The sequence below is a fragment of the Gymnoscopelus braueri genome (genome assembly GCF_963280865.1).
Source record: "Gymnoscopelus braueri genome assembly, chromosome: 12".
In the NCBI taxonomy this organism is placed as follows: domain Eukaryota; kingdom Metazoa; phylum Chordata; class Actinopteri; order Myctophiformes; family Myctophidae; genus Gymnoscopelus; species Gymnoscopelus braueri.
Genome location: NC_137614.1, coordinates 26,842,573 through 26,857,572, shown reverse-complemented (window position 1 = coordinate 26,857,572; position 15,000 = coordinate 26,842,573). Strand labels below are relative to the sequence as shown.

The 15,000-nt window shown below is 40.7% G+C and overlaps 1 protein-coding gene across 1 annotated transcript; it reads left to right on the top strand.

Annotated features, from left to right (window-relative positions):
* Positions 1-2,315: 2,315 nt before the first annotated feature.
* LOC308096459 (trypsin) lies at positions 2,316-9,840 on the top strand (the record flags this gene model as incomplete). Its single annotated transcript, XM_080443880.1, has 5 exons — positions 2,316-2,406; positions 6,411-6,582; positions 7,805-7,946; positions 8,620-8,883; positions 9,670-9,840. The coding sequence occupies exons 1-5, from the start codon at positions 2,352-2,354 to the stop codon at positions 9,838-9,840; spliced, it is 804 nt and encodes a 267-aa protein (XP_080300006.1). The 5' UTR covers positions 2,316-2,351.
* Positions 9,841-15,000: the final 5,160 nt, after the last annotated feature.

Genomic DNA, 15,000 nt, shown 5'->3' with positions numbered 1-15,000 from the left:
CAGGCTTTCCTCCGTGGTGGAAAGCCTGGTGACGCGAGGTTAGTTATTCTGCTTTGTGTACAGAAGTCCATGATCGATCATCTTGGTCTTACCAACGTTCAGGAAGAGACTACTGCAACAGGCCTGCAATCTCCTACAGCAGGGGTTTTCAACTGAGTCTGAACCAGGGCCCACCATCCTGACTAAGAATCAACCTGGGGATCACATGTTTGATAAGAGTCCCAGCTTGAATACATCTACATGCCAAGATTGAGTTATAATTATTACTTTTATGTACTCCTCCAAGCAGGTTGACCAGATCCACCCAAAATGTGGTGGAAATTATGATACGTTTTTGTGAAGATTGTGCGTTTTTATCAAACTAGAGGTTCGCTATGCGGCCCTCACACCTACGTTGAACCCCAATCCGACCGATAGTCTGAGTAGTGTCGGGGCTTTGTCAGACTCAGAGTACCCATTGTAACTGTCTGTCTGTGTCCACTTTGTGCCCATATATGGAGATCTCTGTATATGTCTGTCTACCTGTATCATTATTTTAGGGATATAGATGACTTTCGGCATGTGAATGGTTCACCTCAGGCTGAATGATGAGGCAGTTTTTCCATATCTATACTCTGGACGATTTGCTCTGTCATACATTCCCCGAGCATGACGTACAGTAAGAGCAAAATGTCCACCGTGTGACTATGCTCAATTATTAATCAGCCTAGTACCTCACACAAAATCAATGCTATTAAGATTTAGTGCAGAGTTCAGGGCTCAGAGCACAGAGGCACAGCTATATATCAACTTATCATTCCAGTGCCAGCAGAGGAACGTGCATGAGAGCAGGGACGCGGTAGCAGCCCTGTTGTGCAGTGACATCACTGGAGTCGAGGAGCAGGTCATGTGGGGGAAAAGCGCTCTGGTCAGCACCCAAGGGACGAGAGAGCTACAGCGAGACGAGCTAGTCAACAGTATACGGCCCATAGAGGGCCATTAGCCAGCTGAGGTCAGGAAGTCCACAAAGGGAGGGTGGCACTTATGAGCCATTCGTGCTCCATTTTCAATGACCACTGTCCCTAGGAGCAGCTCTAGTTTGAAATGAGCGGACTAAAACAGTTTTTCTACAATTAAAGCAATGTTGAATTTAGGTAGAACATTGGGCTGTATGGCTGCCTAGGCATGATATAGGCTAGTGTAAGCTCAAATATTATTATCTTTAACTGTTGCTTCTGTGCTATGTGGGCAAGCAACTGGAAGTAACAATTTCATTGGCTCTCTCATTGTATGTGATAAACACCCACAAAGCGGAATCCTGGCACATTCTTTTTTTCCTGCCTATTTCACTGGTGTTGGCATAGTCGCTCACGTTACACCAACATTGATGACTTAGCAGTTTTGATTTAGAGAACTTCAGTCAAGAGTAATGTACTGTAAAATGGATACAGCAAAATTGCTGTCCCACAATTAAAGGACCACTTCACCCATTTTCAACCTTTCTTCATATAATTGGTCCTAACTATTGCTCATCATAAAATGGTACTGTGTGTGGTCTGTGTTCCAGAGGAGGGCTGTGGACAGTTCAGAAACCCACCTACCGTGACATCATCACTGGGGAATCCAAGCTTTAATAAATAGTGGCAGAAACTGCTTTGTTTGATTTTGAGACCTTTTTCGAGAGTGAAATGAATCAATCACAGCACACAGACGCAAAGATTAACCAAACATTTTCTAAATTAGTTTGAAAATAGCCGATTTACAAGCTCACAATGCATTGCACCACACCGCGTTGTGAGATTGTAGATAGGCTATTTTCTGAGATTTCATAACTTCAATTATTATAATGATTTCTTTATGACAGCACCTCATTTGACGCATGCTTTGGTCATAAACCTTCAGCAGGTGAGCCAGGTCAATTATTGGATGTACTGTACAGCAGCATATAGGAATAGTGCAACAGAACAAATGCACATGGTTTACAGTACGTTTAACTTACAGTCAGCACCATCTCCTCCCACTCCATTCTGTGGAGTGGGAGGTCTTGGAGTACAGTTTTGAGATCACAGTTAATACGCGTGTCGCTGTCTTCTTTTTGCTTACTAGAGGAGGTAACAATAGTCTGGATTATGATACTGAACAATGGTATGGTATATAGCTTCAGAAGGTCAACGAGAAGGTGAGGCAAGGGGGCGTGCTGTGCGGCTTCAATTATATATTGTTCCAGTACGACAAGGTGACCATGGATACTGAAATAGGAACTATAAGAAACCCGAGCATCCTGGTGAGATCCTTTCCTGTTTAAGATTAGACGGCTGGAGTGCGCAGGTAAACTCTCCCTCAGTGTACCTTGAGCTCCCCAGTGTTTCGCCATGGATCTGCACACTATTTTGCTATGTATACTATTGGAACTCTTCGATGTGAGCTGTAAGTATGTTTTACTAATTTGCATTTCAAATATATATGTATTTAATTATTTTGTGTATTTTATGCTTTATTTCATATAAGTCAGTGTAGACAGACAGGAAACCAAGGGCAGAGAGCAGGGGAGACAAGACAGGGGTCGGATTTGAACCCAGGTCCTTGCGCTTACAAGGAGCATATGGTCTGTGCACTGGCTGAGCCACCAGACACACAAATGTGTATTATATGTGTATAATAGAGCTTTGTGCAATGTTGGCCTAGCTGGAGAAAAGGTATCAGTTTTGAGATTGTAAACATGGACAAAAACTGAGGCAAGCTGCTGTGAAATTTGGGGCGATAGAATGCAGAGCATTCTGGGAAACGCCAATATGTTAATATATCATTTATCAATAATTACCTTCTTGGCTATGTAAACATTGCCTTACATAAATGTTTATAAAAAGGATGTGATAGCTATCCTATCTCCTTTATTAAATAAACAAACAACCCTGTGTGCTGTCCTCTTGGGATGCTCCCTTGGGAAATTGTATAACAAAACATCTTTTCTCCGTCTCAAAGGCATTTGTGTAATTGAGGTCAGTATTCCATCGAATCATGGGGAAGAACATAGGGACATAGGGAAGAATTGGGAACAGTATATATTTTATGATCATGAAGAATTGAGAATAACAAATAAAAAGTACTCTTTCTATTAACCTTAAAATGTGCACAAATGACAAAGTGTGAATTCCCTAACAATCTCCGACACTAATAGTATTGTAAATCAGAATATTCCTTAGAAATTAAAGTTAAACTAGAAAAAGTGCTCCTCGGAGCACAGGTCTCCGGTGTGGCCTCCTGGTGGCGCTATAATAGGCCAATGTGAAAAGGGTGACATTTGCTCCTCAACATAGTGTGAATGTGCATGCAGTTTGACCGCAATCGGACGCTGCGTTCATGATTTGCGGCATTTTGTTCAAAACAAGCCACAACTGCAAACTTTAGATGTCAATCTTAGTCAATCAGTAATGGAATATGAAAAATCAAACACACCCGTCTTGATCACATTACTATAGAGATCATGTGTACCGATTTGCGTGAAATTTGGATAAAATCGGAAGGAGTAATATAAAAAAAATTGTTTTACATAAGTCCGCCTCCTGGTGTCGCTATAAAAGGCAGATGTGAAAAATGCAGGGCAAAGGTTGACCTTGACCTCTAGGAAGTGCGCTTACAAAGTTTTACACAGATCGGTGCAGTTATAGGTAAAAACACGAATCGGCCTGTTATAGCGCCACCATGAGGCTGATTTGAAAATTTTCAAGTGGCATTTCTTCCTCGGCATAGTGGAAATATGCGTGTAAAGTTTCAAGGAAATTGCATGCTGTGTTTATGATTTGAGGCATTTTGTTCAAAACTGAGCATTCCTACAAAGTTTGGAAGCCATTTTTAGCCAATCAGGATGGAATATAAAAAATCTGAAAGACCCGTTTCGTTTAATGACTATAGAGACTGTGTACCAATTTGCGGGATTTTTGGACAAAATCTGTAGGAGTAGTCCTACTGTCACAAAATATGTTTTGCACAAATCGGCCTCCTGGTGGCGCTAAAAAAGGCTCATGTGAAAAATTTGGGGCAGAGGTTCTGCTGTGGCATCCAGGGAGTTTGTGTCCACAGTTTCACTGCGAGCAAGCCAACGGTGCCGGAGATTAGCTGTCCACAGACAGAATGACGGACGGACACACGGACACACGGACGGACGGACAGGGGGCAAAACATACTCTCTCGCCATGCCTTTCGGCCTGGCGGAGACAATTAAACTTGTTCTTGTAGGAAGAAATTGGAACCCACAAGAACAACAGGGAAAGCTAATAACAATAAGTAATTGTGGCCAACACCCCTTTTATGAACTACAAAAATGACAAAGAGAAAAAAGTGAGAAAGGAGATTGTGATAAACATCTTGAGTGGGTCTGGAATCTGGCCCTAAACTGAGCTGCTAACTTTCACTGGAGACAACAATAACTCTTAGATATCATGATGGAGACTACACTGGAAAGAATCATTTTAAGAATTCACAATATCAAATCACTCCACAAGTTTAAACATAATTTCACTTGACTTGGGCCATCGCAGGCCCACATTTAACAAAGGAAACAAATGACACCCCCTGTTCTTAGACCATCAATCTGATGAGCAAAAATACACATGTTGATGGGAACAGAAAAGACAGAGAACCTCCGGGGAAGATCACAAAAGAGGGGACCCCTTCCGAGGCGGACAGGATTACAATAGGTTCAGAGTGGGTACTATCCCACTTTTCAGACCTGTGACGTTCAATAGGAGCTCAAAGAGACTGTTGCATAATGCCTTCAAATGCACCTTTACGTGTGCATTTCTTTCACACACCCAAGACATTCAGTATATTGTATAGAGTTACCTTTTCTGCTCTTCACATAAACCAGACGCTAATTATAGAGCAGGATCAATGTCTGAGACGGTAATAGAGAGTACTCTTTTATCCCTTAGGTACTACTATGTCTGGAGAACTAACTGCATATTTTCATAAACAAATTAGCCTTAACAGTGAAGTGAGTGGCTGTAACAAGGGTATTGATGTCTCTAATGTAGCCTTCAGGTTCTGGAAATCTGGCCTTCACAATCTACGTAGTTCCCTTGAGGACCAGGAGAGAACCATTCACTTAAAACTGCTTCTAAATCAGGCCTTGCCAAACTGAATATGAATTGAAAAAGATTTTTTGTCCAGCACTAATAAAGTTAAGTGAAATTGTAGGAAGAACTGTATGGATGAATGACATAACCCCAGTAATTTAGTCAAAGTATAGATAAGTCAAAGTACAGATACTCCTGGTCAAATATTACTCAATTACAAGTGAATGTATGCTCTGTCAAATTTGTACTTGAGTTAAAGGCCTGGAGCAGTTTTAAAATACTTAAGTATTCGAAATTCAAATTTACAAAATGCATTTTCTTTTTAATATCAATGCATTTCTGTATCGAAATTTCGACATTTCCCCCAAAAAATCTAATACATTTCAGAAATAAATAAATACAAATTTGTGAAACTAGCAGATCTACAAGCTCACAACGCATTACGATGCAACATATTGGGATCTTGTAATGTAGATCTGTTATTTTCATTTTTTTTTAAATAAGGTGGTTAATTGTCTCCGCTAGGCCGAAAGGCGTGGCGAGAGAGTATGTTTTATTCATAATTTTTCCCTTCCTTTAAATGTATTTGTCTACAAAATATAGTGGAGTGAAAGTCCAACAAAAAATACATACTCAAGTAAAGTACAGATAGTAAAAAAACGGACTCAAGTAAATGTACTTTGTTACTATCCAGCGTCCACCACTGCCGACATATGTAGGCAAGCATGATGTTGTAGTGGTTCAAATGATCCATGTTGAATCCGACACTCGAATCCGAACACCTTTGGCCAATGACAAGGTGAGGAGAGCGGTCTCTGTCGGTACATCAGCAATTTTGGCCGCCTGTTGTTCAGCGGGGAGTGTAACTGAGAGGGATAGCATGTTCCTCCACATGCAGTACATCCTCTTGGTGATACTTGGTGAGAAAGAGGCGGCTGCTGGCGACATCAGGTGTATCGGAGGAGACACGCGGTTGTCTTGTCCAAACCCTCACTAAGACTAACCAGTAGGGCTATACATGGGGAATTGGGAATCAATATAACAAATAAATTAGGAGAAAAGAAAGAAAAAGAAAGGGCATGATGCTGTCTCTGTTTCTGAGAACTCCAGGGATCTTTTTTATTTATTTGTATTGATCTGTAAAGCAAGGAGCATCTGTGCTATAAAATCCTTGTGCTTTATTGATGACCTGTGCACTGATCTTGCTTCTGCTGCAACTGTACATTAGTGATATTGTTACTGTGAACAAGATCTGTCTGGTTTGTGTCCTTGGATTGCAGTGTACATGTTCCTCTTCCTTTCATGGTGGAGACAAATTTAGATGATCCAATCTTATATTCTCAATCTCTATCACAGGTCGAGGAATACCGGAAGAACCAAATGTACGCATTGTGGGAGGATATGCTCCCGTTCCACATTCTATCAAGTACATTGTCTCAATACAGAAGAGAACCACCAGTCAACACATTTGTGGGGGCACTGTGATAAACAAATTCTGGGTGCTCACTGCTGCACATTGTAATATTGGGTGAGTTGATTTTGAAGCCTGAATTATACTTAGTTGTGCACGGAAATAGCGGATCTATAGTACAAGCACGCAACATGTTGCACTGCAACCCCCTGTGAGCTTGCAGATCTGCTATTTTCACCGCATGACACCCATGCACAATTACGTTTACAATAGGCTTTACACATTAAGAAACACAATATGAAAGGGCATTTTAATTTTAAAAAGCAATTTTATTTTCGACAAAATCTGTAGGAGTTGTAGCAAAAAGTGTTTTTTGAAGAAAACGCAAAATGGCGGAACATTTTTACAGTCAAAAATGGATGTGGCCTATATGGGAAGTTCCAAGGAATCCAGGGAATCTTTTCTGATTGTACAACCTACGGTTAAAGAGGTACAGTATAGACCAAAGCGTGAAGCAGCCTGTTATAGCGCCACAAAGAGGCCGATTTGAAAGATTTGGTGCAGAGGTTCTTCCTTGGCCTACTGGGAGTGTGCGTGCAAGTATAGTAAGTGGTTTGAAGTATCTTTAGTTAGTGCTGTAGTGATATTCACTGAGAACTCTTGTCACAGCATTGTAAGTCAAGTTGAAAGTGAAAATAAAGGCCTATTGACAAAGGTTACTTCAACTTGACATCTTGTGTATGCAAGTGTGTATAGTAGGTTTCATTAGTGGATTCTGGAGACCATGAGGGCAGATCAGGTTATCATTTCTGTAGCCTATCAAGGCTGAGAGCAAGTACATGAAAATGATACTCATTCAGAGCCTCATTCTGCATTGTGTATGGAATCTTGTATCACTGAAATCTGGCTCAAACATCTGTTACGCTTGAGGCTAATTTGCTGAAATACCTCCAGACACCATTATACAAGCCCCTTGATATAAGAGGAAGTACTGTAGTCATATAAACAATTTACCGGATATTAAGGTGTACAATATGAAATTGTATTGTGAACAACATAAAGCGGAACCTGTTATCACCGCACCAACAGTGATAAAACAGGTCTGGAAATGTCACTCCTCCAGTTTTGTAATGTGTCCAGTTACAATGGGCTTGATTTGTTTCGAATGACTGTACACGTCAGTTGTTTTGTAATGTTTGTATCCTTTTATTTTTCCCTGTCAACAAGTGTGTCTTTGAAGGGCAAATATACAGTAGGCTACAGACTACATTGCTAATTTAGTACCTCATACTGCTATTCTTGCATTCCGTCTAAGTGTAATTTTATTTGTCATCCTCAGGGTAGATAACATGAGGATAGTAGCAGGAGATTACTCCCTGAACATGTATGAGGGAGCCGAGCAGTTCCGGCCAGTTCACATTTTGATACCCCACCCCCAGTACAACGACGAGTCCAACGACATGGATATTATGCTGCTAAAGGTATAGTATCCTAACAGAAGCAATAACATTCTACACTACAGTGTCTAGAGTAGTGTGATATGAGAAAGACGTTCCTGTCAGACAGTGCCACTCTTAACCACATGAACTATTCTGGCCATGTCATAATAACATTCTTTGAAAATGGGCATACATTCTGCAAAAATAGCTGCTACAGTATTTTCGGAGAAGAGATTTGGTGCAAAGGGATAAAGGGGGGGGTCAATTATAGACCCCTGGGTGTCCGGTATATGACGTATATAGGGTTTATCTGGTTAATGGCCATACTGGTGTTGTTGTCAATGCACAGCTTCAGCCATATCATGCAAAACTTAGCCCAGTTACATTTTGACTAAGCATAAGGCCAGTGTCATTATTTTCTTATCTCCAGCATAGCCTACAAAAAGTCTAAGATCAAATGTAGCTCATATCCAGAAGTCACAGAACTCTATTGTTGTCCTAGAGCTGCACTGTTGCTTTAAGCAGTGCTCACACTACAGGATAACCAGGGAGGGTTTTGGTCTGAAATGAAGATTTGAATATTTACTGTGTTACTGCTGGTCTTTTTGCTGTCATTCTGTACTGCTTAAAGTGAATGTCTGTTTGTTACACTTCATCTGTAACTGGATGTGTTTGATGATGTAATTCTCAAGCTTTCTATTGTCTCCCCATGCAGGTGAGAGACCCAATACTCCTGAACAATTATGTAACTATTGCTCCGCTGCCCAGACAAGGTGCCCCCATAGCGGAGGGCAGGTTGTGCCGGGTGTCTGGCTGGGGATTCACCAGCTCCGGAGGTCCTCCCCCCACGACCCTTCGTACAGTCAGGCTTCCCATCATCTCCACACAGAAATGCAATAGCAGTGAGTCCTTCAATGGAAACATCACTGGAAACATGCTCTGTGCCGGTTTCAGTGCTGGAGGAAAAGACTCCTGTCAGGTAAGTCATTGTTCAACCTACATGGCTGGGTTGAGAATTGAGATGCAATATTTTCACATAATGTTTTCAGGGGTAGTGTTCCTCAGACTCAGCTATTAGTCCTGCCCTGTTCTAATCTATAGAGCAGTGGTTTTCAAACATTTGTGTCCAGGGCATACCACTGGGCAGGTCAAAATCTCAAGGCACACCTGTATTCATAGTGAAAATAGCCAAATAACAAGCTCACTATGCGTTGTCACATTGCGATGCGTTTTGAGCTTGTAGATCTGCTATTTTTGCTATTTAAAAACGAAATTGTGAAATAGATTTAATTAATATTTTCTTTCCTTTAATGTTAATTCAATATTTTTGGGGACACCAGGTTCAATACATATTTTTTAGGGTATATAATTTGCCTCTGTATTGGTGTGTGTATGAGTGCACACACAAAAAAATACAATACAAAATAAATCACAACTTGTTACATGGTTGTATATATTCCACTAATAATTTGTGGTTGTCACAAAATCCCAAGGTGCACCTGGACTTGTCTCAAGGCACACCAGTCTACCTCGGCACACTGTTTGGGAATCACTGTCTTAGAGCATGTATCCAGAATCATATTTTTTTCGGCTTACATTGCATTGTTTGCTTCCTGTTTTTTGTTTTGCCTTTTTGTTTTTTGCTTTGTTTTGCTTTTTATCTGTACAGCACTTTGGTTGACCTGGTCAAGTTAAATGTGCTATATAAATAAATAAATTTGATTTGATTTGATATGTATTTGGCCCTGCATTCCTTCTGTTTCAGGGGGACTCTGGGGGCCCATTGGTGTGTGAAGGCCGCGTCTATGGTATAGTGTCCTGGGGAACAGGTTGTGCTGATCCCAAGTACCCTGGAGTCTACACGGCTGTGTCAAAAGTCCGCCGGTGGATAGATCGTGTCATATTTAACTTCTACAGCAGATGTGACAGGCCTTAGACCACAGCTGCATTTTTTCAACTAAAACACAAATCTAATCTTGAACTTGGAGTACTTCTTCAACCCCTTTTGGACCAAATGTCATTTTAATGTATATCCTTTCGTCTTTTTAATATATTTTGCACATTTAATTATATATATATAATGTGTTATGTTTTAAGCTTGAATATTTATCAAATGGTTAGTGATGAGCTATTTAAAGGTTTTCTGATAAAAAAGAATGGACTGTCCCACAACAATTTCCTACAGGAAACTATTGTTTGCATCTTCACAGAATCTAACTTAAGTGCCAAATTGCTGATTATGTTTTTCCAGTCCGAAGCCTTATTACAAAGCCTTATGAAGAACTGCAACTGTCCATGCACAGATAGGATCTAACTGGTGCTTCAACACCAGCCTGATCTTCCTTCAGGAAATGTGTCTTTTGTGGGTAAAGATTTTATTTCATCATCAGGAACCATAGGGACATTCAATAAGCATGCGTTTTAATGTCTGTGTCCGTGGGTCTGTATCTGTCTGTCCGCACCGAATCTCTGTGTCTGCGGGGGTTATTGGCATCAGCTTGCCTGATTGACCAACCCAACTCATCGGCTTCACGGATTGGCCGAGCTTTGGTCAACACCTGTGCTGCTGCACCAGATGTGGTGCAATGGAACTCCATTCGCACATGCCCCTGTCCGTAATCAACAATACATCAGCAGTTTTGGATGACATATATTGATTTCAAATTGGTTCCTGAATGTAATGAACAAACCATTCCCACTGGATTTTTTTTCTCCAAAATCAAAGTTGTATCTTGGTCATTTGGATTGTGTAGATTTTGTGTGTGTACAACTGTTATGTGAATATGTGATCGGGAGGAAGGTGTCTTTATGTGAACTTGACAGAGGCCCCAAGCTTGTATAATGATAGAACATTTAGTAAATAGCTGTTTACTGCCAAGTTTATGTGGTCGGTTATTTATGGAATTATAGTGTTACCAACGATTCACGAAGCACCTTTTAAGTTCGAGAGTTAAGTGAATGTACAGAATAGAATAAAATCTATTGAATTTGTAAAGTGTGCTATAAAACAATGATGTGAACTTGTTTGTTTTACTTGTTTTATATAATAAATCACTACCAATGCATTCCTGTGGCAGCTTTCCTTCACTACAGGGATGACTTTCATTGTTTGCCTTTGCAATACCAATGTCCATGCTTGGAAGGTTGTGACTGTATTTCACCACCCAGTCATCAGTAACAAAAAACACCATGCAGCTATCTGCGTAGACAACCGGTGAAATTCTCTTCTGTGCAGTGATGGAAAAAGTATTCAAATTTTTTACTTAAGTAAAAGTATCAATACAAAATAATCTTTTAAATAAAAGTCCAGAATTCAAAATTTACTTGAGTAAAAGTACAAAAGTATTGGTATAAAAATGTACTTGAAGTACCAAAAGTAGAAAGTACTCATTATGCAGAATGGCCCATTTCACAAGTTTTAAAATGTATAAAAATCAAGCTCACAATGCTTCGCATCACAACACATTGTGAGCTTGTTGATCGGCTATTTTCAAATGGCAGAAATGTATATTTGGGTTGAAGTGGTTAATGCATGTTTTGTAATAATAATCAAAATCTACATAGTAACTAGTAACTAAAGTTTTCAAATAATTGTAGTGGAGTAAAAGTACAATATTTTCCTCTGAGATGTAGTGGAGTAGAAGTAAAAGTACTGAAAACTGGAAATACTATAGTTAAGTAAAAAATACCTAATTCTTTTAAGTACAGTACTTGAGTAAATGTACTTAGTTACTTTACACCACTGCGTCTGTGTAAAGTTTGTAACAAGTGACCAATGTCAATACAGTGAAACAGTGAACTTACTTAACTAATAGACAAGATGCTGATTAGAATCAGAATCAGAATCAGAATCAGTTTTATTGTCACATCACAGGTTTACAAGGTAAAAAAGTGGGTGAAATTCGTTTTTGTACATCGTTCCCATCGCAACGTTAATTTCCATAGAAAGAAGAGGGGGGGGGAGAAGAAGAGGGGTGGGGGGCAAGTGGGAAGGAGATCAAAACAAGAGAGCAACAGAAGGCCAGACAAGTTATCTACATATTTACAAAGTACCTGAGATAATAAAAAATTACATTTAACTCAGAGTTTACGAATGGAATCGAATGTACCCATACTCAACATTTTACTGTGTACAGCAGTCCTTAAAGGTATCATGACATTCATTTTCACTTTTTTTATTTTCAATGTTTTATTTGGGGTTTTATGACCTCAATTACACCCAAAAAACCTGAACTTAGAACATTCAGTGGATTTTCTGTGGTCTGGGGTTTTCTGAATAATTAGGCTGAAAAGTAATCTGAGCTTGGCCCTTCGACAGTGAGGTCACAGTCGATTAATCCCGCCCACTCTCCTCCTCGCCCCTCCCCTCCCCTATCCTTTCCTTTGGGGGGGGCGGAGCAGAGGCGATGATTGACAGGCAAAATCCCTCACCAGCGACACCCGCAGGCAAAGATTTCTTTTTTCATTGCAGTTGAAAAGGCTTTAGAAATGTGAGAGAAAAACACCTGCCATGGATCACTGGAATGGAATTTTCACTTAAAACTTTTTGTACACTTTTGAAGGACCAGGACAAAGACTTTGAATGTTGTGTAAAAGTGAATGTCATTAAACCTTTAATAGCTCAGAATGGTTGCCTTGGTGTAAGCACTGTAGATGCCATGTCTGTACTGTTTGCCTGTCAGCAGCCTCAGTCAAACAGCGAAAACGAATTATCCCCAAACTGGAATGCCTTTATGAAATATGCATGGAGCCAGTCTCCCCTCTGAGCAATTAAGTAATGGTTCATGGCATGGGGCCTTGCTGGGAGTTCTTCCTGCTCACAAGGAGGATGGCAAAAGGACGAGCAACACCGTGGCACAGCAGTGATTCCAGTAAGCCAAGTCAAACTCTGCATTTTGCCAGGTGAAATCTGTACAGACTGCATCACACCTGATAGGGCCTGGCCACATCACAAGTCACAACAGAATGAATAGTTGATGGCCTACTTTGGTTAGGATCTCTGGTTTCACGGCTTGGTCGGACGGCTCCGTGATGATGGGTGTGTCTTTGCCCTCTCTGATTGATGTGTTACTCGGCCTTTATGGCTGTGATTTTACAGGGTTAGTTACATAAAGGCAGATTCTCATCGCTTACAGTATATGTCTTGTTGTCACAAGGCCTCTTGGGGAGGCATCGTGGTGTATCACCTGACATGGCTGATCCATGGTTACCTATAGGCTCCCTGGTTGTAAACTAGGATTGGGAAATGTTGGCCGTGTGGGCTGGTGCGTAGTATTGATTCTGGCGTAAACAGAAAGTGAGCATTCCCTGGACGCTGTCTCCCAAAGGACAGTGCTTTGTGGCTAGCAACACAAAGCATGTTGTATAGCTGTTTGGAAATGTACTAGTGGCCTAAACTAGGCCACTAGTACCATCTATTATTTTCCATATCTTGGCTGTTTTGAAAGAACAAAGTTTGCATTAATGCCTTTGGCAGAAATATGGCATATTGGGGCCAGTGTGGAGTTCACATAGAATAATAAATTATGACGTGATCAAGACTGACAGTTCTCAGCACCGTGGCATTGGGTGGGATTAAAGGATCATGTTGACAACAGATGTATTTATTTTCAGGCAGATGTTGAATATTAGTCAACAATCTTTTAAATAGAACAGAATAGAAACAGTCCTATACACATTCCATGTGGATTTATCAAAACGAAAACATTTTCATAACTAGCTCATACCACTAGGGGGCATTTTTTTATTATACCATGAGGCATAGAAAATACACCTCCTTTTCTCCTCCAATCCCATCCTTGTGGGACAAAGTGCCTTTGCTGTGAGGAATCAGGGTAGCTACTGTCAGTCTGGCTCATCTTCTTAAAACATACATCTTCTTAAAAGTCACTTCTGCGTGCGTGTGTGTGTGTGTGTGTGTCTGTTTGACTGACTGTCTGTGTGTGTGGAACTAATCATTGAAACCACGTCTCAGCCCCAAACGTGTTGTGCATGCTTCCAGTAGGACTCAACCCCACATTGTTCTAATCGACCTCATGGTGTTGGTATATACAGTAGCTTGAGGAACCGAATAGAGCAGGACGTCACTTCTCCATTGAACTCAATGGACGTGGCCACCATGATCTATTCAGTCGCCCTATATTACTTTGAATGGTGCACTCTTGATACCAACCTGCTTTATATTTTGACCAATCTGGAAACCCATTCGGTTTCTTTGTTTTTGCCTCTGGGGGCACAATCTCCTTTTTCATGTTAAACAGGAACTTGGGTTTGGCTCCTCCCCTTTTCAGTCTACGAAAATGTGTAAATGTGTCTATGGAAGCAGGAGGTCTCTCCACAATTAAAATAATCATAACTCACTGAATTCTCAGACGTTTTTCAAGCAGTTTGGTTTGTAACAAATGTTAGACATGTATGTTATGAGACAGGATATTGTTTCATACCTAAACTATCTTACATGGATAATAACAGTGATGATTATAAAACAGAAAATAGTTTTAGTCTCAGCTAGCCTACCTGAGGTGCTTAATACGAGTGCCATGTTGATTTGCAGCCCAATGGCCAATGAAGAAGCAATTTAGCAATCTACTGCCAATGGCTCTGAGGCAATGAAGCCACTTGCCTCTTGGTAGCATCTGAAACAGTCCGTAGTTGGGGTGGAAAGTATCTTGTGATAAACTCGTCAGTTTTGCTGACCCAACGTCCTGGATGAAGGGAAGCTCACATCCACTAATACGCTTGACTCTCTGCATTGCTTTGCAATTGAGTTTGGTACAGTTCCCGTAACAGGCGGTGATGCAGCCAGTCAGGGTGCTCAGGGGTCTCGGTGGTACCTCTATAGAAGACCCATAGACCTTGGGGCCCATACTAAACTTATTCTGTCATCTGAGGCATTGCTGTGCCTTCCTCACAGCTTGGTCGGTGTGTACATCCCAGGTGAGTTTCTCAGTGATGTGGTCACCGAGGAATTTTAAGTCGCTAAAACGTTCTTGTTAATTTATCCATTTGTTACTCTAACTCAGAGTTAAATTTACACATAAAGCCTCGCTAATAGACTTTATATTAATGTATTTTTGCTGTCATCCCTTTCTCTCTC